General features: G+C 45.4%; 1 protein-coding gene across 2 annotated transcripts in view; it reads left to right on the top strand.

The window, feature by feature from the left end:
• The window catches only part of EXOC6B (exocyst complex component 6B), a 566,827-nt gene that overhangs the window by 548,517 nt on the left and 5,896 nt on the right, over window positions 1-12,414 (top strand). For both annotated transcript variants that reach the window (XM_082264382.1, XM_082264381.1), the window contains one exon: window positions 9,914-10,026. In XM_082264382.1, coding sequence (XP_082120508.1) covers window positions 9,914-10,026 — 113 coding nt within the window. The remainder of the gene's footprint in view (window positions 1-9,913; window positions 10,027-12,414) is intronic.

Raw genomic sequence — 12,414 nt, 5'->3', positions numbered from 1 at the left:
AGCGCAAGAGTTGTTACTTCATGGGGTGATTGTCCTGGTTCCAGCTTCAGAATGTTTTCAGGGGTTTTACTCAAACCTGTTTACAGTTTCCTGGAAGGAAGACAAGGTACGTCTAATTCTGGACCTTAAGGCGCTAAATTGCTTTGTGCGCGTACAGAAGTTCCGAATGGAGTCCATTCGCACTGAAGTGGCAACCCTACATCTGGGGGATTTTCTCGCTTCTATCGACATCAAGGATGCCTACCATCACATTCCAATATGAACCGGTCACCAGCTCTTTCTCTGCTTTGCCATGGGCGACGAGCATTATCAGTTTGTGGCGTTTACCTTTGGTCTCGCCTCCACTGTTCGCGTCTTCACAAGTGTTGCCCCCGTGCTAGCATTGTTGCGTCAGCGGGGGCTAGTGGTACTGGGGTACCTGGACGATCATCTTCTGCACAGTTATCCATGATTCTCCCTTAGAAAATATCAGGAGGTTCCCCTGCTTACCTTGTCCCAGAAGGTGGCCTTTTTAGTGGCTATTACTTCTGCGTGCAGGGTGTCCTAGCTGGCGACGTTGTCTTGTCGTTCACCTTACCTGTTTACAGAGCTAAGGTGATTCTTCGTCCCTGTCCGTTGTTCCTTCCAAAGGTCGTCTCTGATTTACATTTGAATGAAGACATTGTGTAGTCCTCCCTATGTCCCAGGCCTAAACATCTTAAGAAAATTGCTCTGCATTCCCTGGATGTGGTTCGGGCAATCAGAGTGTACCTGGCAGCTACAGAGTCTTTTAGGAAGTCAGACTCCCTGTTTGTACTCGCGGTTGGATGTAAACATCCCTTGTAATAGAAATAAGGATGACATGAAGAGATCTAGGGTCAAAAAGACCCTTAATCACTTCTTTACCTTTTAAAAGCAAAAGATTAAAAAATCCTTTGCTTTAAAAAAAAAAAATAGCTTCCAGCCTGGAGCGGAAGTGACCTCATGACGTTGTTTCAGTCCTCCAAGGCCATAGAGGCAATCAAAGAGGATCTACTCTTTGATCGTCTGTGGGAGCAGTCGGCCGCACTGCCAGATCGTTTCTCGGGCGAACCGTCAAAAACAGTAAGCCTGAGAGACACCAGCAAGTGGCGGGAGGGGACATCATGAGCCACTCGGAACTCTTTCATGAGCGAGCCAGCGGCTGGCTGCTGAAAATGTTATGGAGGTTATGGCTGATATCTTCAGCCACAATCTCGGTAAACCACTTCAAAGCCACAACTTGTATATATACGTATTGCGGTCTTGAAGTGGTTACAAAAAATGCAAAGTGTTCTCTGAATGGCACCTAAGCTGTGTTCAGTGAGCAGCAGGGTAGTCATGGGACCCATAAGCTAGTGGAGATCACTAGAGAAATGGTGCCTACTACACTGATCTCCAGCTTCCGCAGGGATCCTAAAGGTATGGCACATACATACATACATACATACTTTGTTTTAAGCCGAACTAATGTAACCATGCCAAAAAAAAAATCCATCTCTAAACATCAAGTTCAAAGCACCCCCTAAACCCACTCTACATTTGCAGGACGGTGTTTGACAATTTGCGGCAGAATTATTTCCTATTTTTGGATAACAAAGTTTATTCTGTGTCTATCTGAGAAAGCGCAGCGTCTGTCTTTTTTCATCCTCAGATTAATATTCCGTTTCCTCTATGGAAATTCTCCTCGTGCCCTCTTGAAACTTCCCCGAACGATATGTCAAATCAGCATTATGGGCCAGCTGTAGAGTGTAATCACTGGTAATGTGTTTGCGTTATGCGGAAGCCAGGCGCGCAAGTTCAGCGGCGGGTGAATGTGTGAGTTCATGGAGAGGTGAAGACACAGAGAATGACTCAGCGCAGGATTCTCTATGTGCGCCACAAGCTATGTACACACACCCTCCTCCTACAGTTCTGTACAGGTGCACGCCGGCTCAGGAATCCGCACAGGAATTCAGAAGTAGTAGCTGCTTCTCTCTGCCTGGTCTAGAGAGATCCAGACCATTCTCATCATACAACCCTCATTCCAACAAAACAAAAAGTTGAGGACGCTTTGTAAAATCTACATAAAAACAGAATGAAGTGATTTGCAAATCTCATAAACCCATATTTTATTCACAATAGAAAATGTATCAAATGTTAAAATTGTGTTGAAAAGTTAACAATTTTAGAAAGAAAATTTTTAATTGATGGCAGCAACACGTCTCAAAAAAGTTGGGACAGGACAGCAAAAAGCTGCAAAGTAAGTAGTACATACAAAGAACATTTTGCAACAAATTAACCACTTGCCTACTGGGCTCTTTCACCCCCTTCCTGCCCAGGCCAATTTTTCAGCTTTCAATGCTGTCACACTTTGAATGACAATTGCGTGGTAATGCACCACTGTACCCAAACAACATTTAGAGCTTTCTTTTGGTGGTATTTAATTACTACTGGGTTTTTTGTTTTTTTCTAAATAAATCAATAAAGACTGAAAATTTTGGGGAAAAAACAAAACTTTTTTATAGTTTTGTTATAAATTTTTGCAAACTGGTAATTTTTCTCCTTTACTGATGTACGCTGATGAGGCTGCACTGATGGGCACCGATAGCCTGCACTCATGGGCACCGATAGCCTGCACTCATGGGCACCGATAGCCTGCACTCATGGGCACCGATAGCCTGCACTCATGGGCACCGATAGCCTGCACTCATGGGCACCGATAGCCTGCACTCATGGGCACCGATAGCCTGCACTCATGGGCACCGATAGCCTGCACTCATGGGCACCGATTGCCTGCACTCATGGGCACCGATAGCCTGCACTAATGGGCACCAATGGCCTCCTCTAATTGGCACTGATGAGGCGGCGCTGGTGGGCACTGATAGGCGGCACTCATAAGTGGCTTTGGTGCACAGATTGGCGGCAATGGTGCGCACAGTTTGCATGAAGGAGGACAGTAATGGGTGTGCCGCATGCAAAAATTTGAAAATGTGTTGTAGGTGCCAATGTGTGGGGGAGCCTTCAATAATTAATGGCACCCCACGCATATGCTAAAGTGTAGCGTGTTTCTCTGTGGGTCGGAAACGCATGTGATTTTGCGCATGTCCCCCAGTTACAGAGATGTGAACCTAGCCTAAGAGGAAAAAGGGGCAGTGATGTGAAGGATCTGAGTCCTCGTACCAACGATTCGATCCTTTGATGGAAGAATATTTTAATTCAGTACCCCGACATACAGTATATCCATTACTCCTTAAAGCGGTAGTATCCCGCTTTTTTACACTTTTACCTACAGGTAAGCCTATAATAAGGCTTACCTGTAGGTACAAATAATATCTCCTAAACCGGCATGGTTTAGGAGATATTTACAGTGCATGCAGCCGCTCGCGCGAGCGGCGCATGCGCCCTCGAGGTCCGGGAGGACCTTCAATCTATTTGCCAGGAGCTTGCCGGAAAATCACTCCCGCGCGCATGCGCGGGAGTGACGTCATCGCGGCTCCGGCCAATCATCGCGCCGGAGCTGTCTCTTCCAGCCAATCACCGCGCCGGAGCCGCCGAACCCGGGAGAGACGGCGAGGGATCATGGCAGCGCCCGCAGCGATGTCCGGGGGTCCGTGTCGGGGCTTCGCTCTAAGGTAAGTAATACATAATGAGCTAGTATGCGATGCATACTAGCTCATTATGCCTTTGTCTTGCAGGTTTTTTTTTTTTTTTTGAACTTTGGGTTTACAACCGCTTTAAAGTGGAACTGTGCTGCATCTGAGCACCGCAAACCAAAAATGCTGTATAATTAATTTTTAATATTCTAAGCAAACACCCCCATCCATGTCATCCATGCTTTATTTTGCTGAGAAAAACACTACCTGACATTTCTGACAGTGAGCAAGGGCAGATGATTCATGTAGCATTTACTTCCTGAAATCCTTCTGGTCTTAGCTCAAGCATGGGCTGAGCTGAGAACCCCCCCCCCCCCCCCTGAAGACTCTTGGGATATATGACATCATTTGCCTAGGCATGGAAACCAGTAAGTACCTGAAAAAATGCAAAAAAGAAAGTTTAAAACCAGTAAATATGATATATTTCCTATCTATTTACTAATGCTAGCAGCATGAGGATTAGAAATAGTCCATGTTGACTGAGAAAGTTCTGCTTTAAAGCTATTGAAGGTAACTGTAAAATCACCACATAATAAACAGTATAAAGAACAAAGGTCCATAAACAAAGATGGGAAGAAGGAAGTATTTTTCCATCCAGCAGTGAGTTCATGTCTCTGTACACTAGGGTGACCAGATGTCCCCGGTTTCCGGGGACAGTCTCAGGACTAAGGACACTTTCCCCAGACCAAATCTGTCCCCGGCAGGGGCGGCTCTAGGTGGGTGCTTAGGTGTGCTTGAGCACCCCCAAACATTATTTAAGCCCTCCCATAGCAACCCCAAAATTCAGATGCCACTACTTGCATATGTCACAATTTTTGTACATAGTGCACCCCTGAACTCTGCACTCTGTACATAGCGCACCCCTGAACTCTGCACTCTGTACATAGCGCACCCCTGAACTCTGCACTCTGTACATCGCGCACTCCTGAACTTTGCGCTCTCTACATAGTGCACCCCTGAACTCTGCGCTCTCTACATAGCGCACCCCTGAACTCTGCGCTCTCTACATAGCGCACCCCTGAATGCTGCGCTCTGTACATAGTGGACCCCTGAACACTGCACTCTGTACATAGCGCACCCCTAAACTCTGCGCTCTCTACATAGTGCACCCCTGAATGCTGCGCTCTGTACATAGTGGACCCCTGTACGTAGCACTCTGTACATAGCGCACCCCTAAACTCTGCGCTCTCTACATAGTGCACCCCTGAATGCTGCGCTCTGTACATAGTGGAGCCCTGTACGTAGCACTCTGTACATAGCGCACCCCTAAACTCTGCGCTCTCTACATAGTGCACCCCTGAACGCTGCGCTCTGTACATAGTGGACCCCTGAACACTGCACTCTGTACATAGCACTCTGTACATAGCGCACCCCTGAACTCTGCCCTCTGTACATAGCGCACCCCTGAACTCTGCCCTCTGTACATAGTGCACCTCTGCACTTCTTTGGTAAGAATGAAATACAAAATATGCATTGAAAATTGTTTCTCTCTCTTATTTTCTTAACATTTGGTAGTTATATCCCAAAAAATTCTAAGAAGTATCTTTTTTTTTTTTTTTTTTTTTTTTTTTAATCTCAATGACGAAATGTGAAAAATAAGGTATATATCATACAATCATTCCATAAAAACACATACCACATACACTGCATATATATCATTTGAGGAAAATATGCTTATAAATTAGTTTACCATTTGCCAATAAAAAAATAAATAAATATGTCCCCGGATTTCATTTTAAAAATCCGGTCACCTTACTGTACAGTAAGTAAAGAGTTTTATAAAGAGACCAGACATGATCAAAAAATGTCATTTTTAGATGGAGCGCAGTCTTTACAGGCACTACGGCCAGTCATTGCAGTCACTAAGCCGCCCCTCGGCAGATCAAGTGTCGCCACGCACAAATTAAATCCTCCTATTAATGATCTGCTTAAGATGAAGCGCCCTGTCCCCCCTCCCTCCCTCGCACTTTGACATTTCTCTGTGTGATTGACACGAACTGACATCCGCCCAGCCAGAACTGCTATGTTAATCCCGCACTCAAATAGGATTTTGGTAAATACATTTTTCTCTTGAGTGTGTGTCCTGTCACGTTTGATGCATGGCCCTGAATCGCACAGACGGCAGGCTTAAAAGAATTGATGGTATTTGCATATTTCGTTTTGGAATCTTCCCCAGAAGGTACAGACTGAAATGTTGAAAAACTCCCGTGACTCTCTGATGCCTGCACAGTTGAATTTTTATTATGTTTTTTGGTTCAAAGGTGAAAAGTTTAAGTGGAATATTCAGCAGAGGCTTCCAGCAAGGTGTTATTGCCATATAATGTCAGCTGGAGGTTGCATTGTGTAACAAAATGGCTAAAAAGCAGGATTTGACCCTAACATTCCAGATTATTTTATACAGGGTTTACCTCCTAAGTCTTATTATTCATTTTTATAAATGGTTCGTAAACTTACACAAATTCTCTGGTAACTTCCCCATCATAAGGGCCGATAGCTGGCTATACACATAAAAAAATGTCAAAATAGTAAAGCAATCAAGAGAAATGGTGGACATCACACCAGAAGACTTTCAACTTCAGCTAAGGTTTCTGCAATGACTGCACACCGCTCCCATCCATCCACGAGTGGCTTTGGGTGGGAGTGAGCTGTGTGCTGTCATGCAGTCAACCTTGGCTGAAGGGGAACGTCTTCGGTGTGCGGCCCGTTATTTGGATGGTGGATTGCAGTAGAAAGATAGAGTGGACTTCAGGGCCTTGGCACCAAGCTAATTGCATTGATATCTAGGAACATACAGGTTGACCTGTGAACGGTGAAAGGGGTTGGGTTTGTCTAACATAAAGTGGTGGTTTGAATTGACAGCAAGAAAATGGCATTGTAATTGCACAAAGGAACGTGTTGGGGAAAATCCAATCACTTTTAGACCCCACTCACACTTGTTCGACTTGTCATGCAACTTTGGACATCAAAGTCTCATGACAAGTCGTACCCCATGTTTTCCAATGATAACCATTCATATACATTATATTGTCAAAAGTATTGAGACACACACACACTTTAAGGGCATCCAAGTCTTAGTCCGTAGGGTTCAATATTGAGTTGGCCCACACTTTGCCGTTATAATAGCTTCCACTCCTCTGAGAAAGCTGTCCACAAGGTTTAGGAGTGTGTCTATGGAAATGTTTAACCATTCTTCCAGAAGCGCATTTGTGAGGTCAGGCACTGATATTGGAGAAGGCCTGGCTCGCAGTCTCCACTTTAATTCATCCGGCATAACTACAGGGGTTGCAATTGCAACCGGCCCCCTTGCCCCAGGGGGCCTGTGCGGCTCCCCTGTACACCTGGCCACTCCTCCTATCCAGTTCACTTGTGTTCTGCTGTCTCTGGGCCCCTGTGTGCTCCCCTGGTCCCCCCCCCCCCCCACTGTGCTCTCTTCCCTCTCCTGCCAGCTGCTGCAGGGGATGTGTCACAATAGGGAACCAGAAATGGGTCAGTAAATATGTCATAGTAATAGAGTCAGTGACATTGTAAAAAAATAAAATAATATGATAAAAAATAATACAATTAAAATACCAAAAAATAAAAACTACGGACACCAGTGGGGGAACTTCCAGGATAACAAAGGTCACACTTGCAACCGGTCCCTGGCATTCCACCACCGTGGGGAGGCCCCAAGATGGCAGGAAGGGGGCCCACTGCAGAACTTGTGAAAGGGTCCCGCTGTGAGACCATGAAATAGGGCCCCCGCAATGAGAGTAAAGGGCCCCAGGATCAGTGGAAAGAGCCCCAGGCTTGAAGGGAAGGGCCCCGGCCAGGGGTCTGGGGGCCCTTCATGGTTTTTTGCACCGGGGCCCTGAAGGTTCTAGTTACACCTCTGTAATTCATCCTAAAGGTGTGGTTTAGAAGTGTATCTATGGGAATATTTGACCATTCTTCTAGAAGTGTATTTGTGAGATCCAGCACTGATGTTGGACAAGAAGGCCTAGCTCGCAGTCATCCCAAAGGTTTTCTATCATGCTGAGGTCAGGACTCTGTGCAGGCCAGTTAAATTCCTCCACCCCAAACTCACTCATCCATATCTTTCTGGACTTGCTTTGTGCACTGGTCCAAATCACTTGGGGATTATGGTGTGGGGTTATTTGTCAATGATTGGGCTTGGCCCCTTAGTTCCAGTGAAGGGAACTTTTAAGGGGTCAGCATAAGAAATTTTGGACAATTTCATGTTCCCAACTTTTTAGGAACAGTTTGGGGTTGGCCCCTTCCTTTTCCAACATGACTGCCCACCAGTGCACAAAACAAGACGCATAAAGACATAGATGAGTGAGTTTGGGGTGGTGAAACGTGACTGGCCTGCACAGAGTCCTGACCTCAGCCCGATAGAAAACCTTTGGGATGACTGCGAGCTAGGCCTTCTTGTCCAACATCAGTGCTGGATCTCACAAATATGCTTCTAGAAGAATGGTCAAATATTCCCATAGATACACTCCTAAACCTTGTGGACAGCCTTCCCAGAAGCTGTTATATCTGCAAAGGGTGGGCCAACTCAATATTGAACCCTACGGACTAAGACTGGGATGCCATTAGTTTTGTGTAAAGGCAGGTGTCCCAATACTTTTGACAATATAGTGTATGTGCGACTTAGTCGTTCACGCACTACTTTGGTCCGACTTTCATGCAACTTGAGTACTATAGACTTCAATGTTAACCCTCAAAAGTTGCATGAAATATTTTACATGCAACAGTGGGTCCGACTTTGCAGAGGGGCAACAAGTCACATCCAAGTCGCACCCATCCAAAGTTGTGTCAAAGTTGCACTCCAAAGTCTTAGGACTTTGGAGTCGTACAAGTGTGAATGGAGCCTTAACAAAACTGCTTTCGCTTTATCCAATTTTGATTTAATTTCTCTTTGATCTTTCCATAAACTGTATTGCAGCTGTCACGTTTCGACTGTTAAATGAACCATATTCTGGTAGTTTTCCATACTGGTGTATTGAAGATTTCTTAGTCTCTAATGATTACTTGCAATTGCCAGTGGCTCGCAAGTGGTTAAAATTGAATGACGTGTGCCGTGTGTATTGCCAGCTTTACAGCTTTTGCACATTGCAATATTTATTATTGCCAACCACCAACACACTGCACAAGTCTCATGCCCCATGCCCAGTGCTACAGATGTGGTGACTCTCCTGCCTACCATATATACTATACTCTGGATTTTCCCTGTGTTACCAGTTTCTGAGATGCACTACTCTCCATGATAAAAACTCACCTCAGGTTTACCAGTCCTCTAACGTCCGAAGTCTGTCTCTTAGTTATTCTTAATGACCTTGTACCCCTATTATATGAATGCATTCCGGGGAACTAACGAAGCTTCCTGCACCGTTGTAATGTCAGAAGTGGTGTACACCACATAACTAAGGAGATATACCCGTTTGGGGTCTTTCAAGCGCCACCTGTGTCAGTTTTTATTTCAGAGTGAAATTGAAATGGCGCACATCTAAACCTAACTGACAAAGGAATGTGGCAGTTTTCCCATATAGAAAACTGCCGCAGATTCTCACCAGATGCAATCTTGTCGTACTGCTCTCTGCCCATGCAGTGATTACACTACACGAGCAGAGCCTGCATTGTTCACAAACCTCTTCCCTCCCTACTGCTCTGAACTGAGCAGTGGTGTGGGGGACAGCAGAGAGATCAGAATTTGCAGCTTCAGCTCTCCCTTCTCTATGCTGTCTGTCACAGACACGTCAGAACAGAGAAATAATCGCTCCTAATTAACAAAGGGGTTTGCGCCACTTTTTGTTAGTTCCTCCCATTACGTTTTGCTTTTTCAAACAAGGACTGTACTACTCAACTGGAAAAGTCCTAACTATCCAACACTAGCACAAGTATTTCACCTGATCAGTGTGGATCTCCCCAAATGTAAAGTAATCTACATTGACAGAGCCTGCCCTAATACATTTCATAACATCTGGACTTTGTGGATAGAGTCCCCTGCAGCACAAGTTTCAGATATGCCCATCTTAAATGTGGTTTACTTGGTCCTGTGAGGCTTCCTTTAACCAACCTATTTGGCAAGTGTGCTTGTTAGCTGCATGTGTGTCAAATTTACTTACACTTATTGTTCCCCTGATATCGGGTACTGTGAGACCCTGACCAGATCTGATTTTCTTTGTTAATATATGTCTTGGCTCGGTTGAGCCCATTTGTTCTCTTTGTGTAACCTCTATACAAACCAAAAAATAACCAACACAAATGTCTGAACGTTGTGTCCTCTCTCTCTGCAGTTGCTGGATCTTTTCATCAAATGGGACTGGTCTGCTTACTTGGCTGACTACGGACAACCGAACTGTAAATACCTGCGTGTCAACCCAACCACGGCCCTTACTCTGCTGGAGAAGTAGGTTTCCTGTTGTTTAATAATGGGCTCTTTTATCAAAGTGTCTAAAATGAAAACCTATTTGACTAAAGGATGATTGTAGTTTTTGACACACTGGAGTTGTTTCACTCAAACTGGGGACTGCAAAATCTGGTGCAGCTGTGCATGGTAGCCAATAAGCGTCTAACTTCAGCTTGTTCAATTACGCTTTGGCAATAAAACCTTCAAGCTGATTGGTTTCTAGGCAGAGCTGCACCAGATTTTGCACTCTCCAGTTATAGTAAATCAACCGTTTTTGTTTTCTAATGTCAACTGAACAAAGCCGTAGTGGAGTATATGATAGGCATCCATTGGTTATTGTAATCCGCAGCCCCAGACCTGTTGAAGACCATATCTGGGAAAAACAAACCACCTCCCTACTCACTCCCACCTCGTCATTTAAAAACATGACCCTCCTAGACCATTTTTACATACTAAATTTTATCTTGTGATGCCTCTTGCGGTAAGTGATCTGCTGCTGCTGTCCAGGCCCACTGACCAGTCCTATTGTAGCCCCTTGCATCATGGAGCTGCTCGTAGTCTTCAGGCCCCTGTGAGGACCACACCGTTGGACTCTTGAGCAGAATCCATGTCACCATTGAGCGGTGAGGCCGCTGCAAGAGGGACCCAACCATAATACAGGTCATAAGATAGAAGACCTTCGAAAACTTGCTGGGTATTCCCAAAAGACATACTTTATACCTTTCTCTATACTGCACCAAAAAGATCTGACACTACACTCCTCAGCACATCTGAAATTTGGAGTGCTCTTGTCATGGCATGTCAGAGGTCATGAAAGAGACATGGGTGAATAAGGAGTAAGTAAAAGGAACACTTTTAGCACCCACTGGCAGTGGTGTATTTTGGTTTCGTGCTGCCCTAGGCAAGACTAAAATTTGGCGCCCCCACTCCTTTTTTAACGGATGTGGCTCCCTCCAAAATTGAAGGACTACAAGTCCCAGCATTAACCCCTGAGATCTCACGAGAGGGGGGTGGGTGAGGGAGAGAGAGAGGGAGGGGGGGTGAGAAAGAGAGAGGGGGGATGAGAGAGAGAAAGGGGGGGTGAGAGAGAGAGAGGGGGGGTTAAAGAGAGAGAGCAAGAGAGGGGGTGTGAGAGAGAAGGGGAGATGAGAGCAAGAGAGAGGGGGGTGAGAGAGAGAGAGAGAGAGAGGGGGGTGAGAGAGATAGAGATGAGGCTGAAAGAGAGAGAGGAGGGGTGAGAGAGAGAGAGGGGGGTGTGATAGAGAGGGTGGATGAGAGCGAGAGATGGGGGGGGTGAGAGAGAGGGGGAATGAGAGAGGCGGTTCTAGCAACCAGTGGCCAGAGAGAGAGAGGGGGTGATAGAGAGAGAGAGAGAGGGGGGGGGGTGAGAGAGAGAGAGAGAGGAGGCTGAAAGAGAGAGAGGGAGATGAGAGCGAGAGAGAGGGGGGTTGAGAGAGAGGGGGGGAATGAGAGAGGCGGCTCTAGCAACCAGTGGCCAATAGAGTCTCAGGTGGAGGAGGAGCAGCTTTTTTGCTGCCCCCCTGCAAAGTGCCGCCCTAGGCCTGGGCCTTGTTGGCCTAGGCCAAAATACAGCACTGCCCACTGGTGCCCTGTACTTCTGAAAATGCTAGTAGTTTGTCATGCGAAATCACAGCTTCATTTTGTGAATGATTCCAATCTAGCTTTTTTATGCACCTGCTTCTTCTGGGTTTGCATTTTCACATGAAGATCACCAGTTGATAGCCCACATATTTCTGTTCTAACTGATTTCCTTTAATCGGTACTTAAATAATTAAAACAGGCTTGTCTAGTGCAATTAAAATTGTTTACAGGGAGCACATTAAATAGACAACAAGGGATTAAAAAAAACTTGTAGTGCAAATTGTAGACAGCATGCATATAAAAAGAAGCCATTGCTCTATTAGGGCCACTACTGGGCTGGAGGCTATTATTAATAAACCTCTAAAATGAATTACTCTATAAATCTACAATTTGCAAACGGTGCAATTGACTTTGTATTTACAGGTAAACTTTTATAACTGCACTGTTCATCCCTTTCTTCTCTGCCACGTAGTATCAAATGGCCATAAATCAGATTTGGCAGACTATGGAGCAGGGTGGATCTCTCACTCCAGAGATGTCACAGTGACACCTGTGTTCATCATGTCCTGATAGTGACCCACACCAAGGAGGACAGGCGGTGTCTTGGGGAATGTCTGTAATTATTTATTGGTGTCACAGGTGCCGCCTGTAAGAGACAGTCAGGAATGTCACTCTCATAATTCACTCCACTCTGACATTTACACCACATTTAGTTTTTACGACTTATCCTGCAGGCAGCTGCTAAAATTGCTTATTATTTATTTAAGCAGGACTATCCCCCTTTTC

Source organism: Pelophylax lessonae (genome assembly GCF_965119305.1).
Source record: "Pelophylax lessonae genome assembly, chromosome: 1".
NCBI classification, from domain to species: Eukaryota; Metazoa; Chordata; class Amphibia; order Anura; family Ranidae; genus Pelophylax; species Pelophylax lessonae.
The sequence above is the reverse complement of the archived record's forward strand: the minus strand, read 5'-3'. Positions and strand labels throughout refer to the sequence as shown.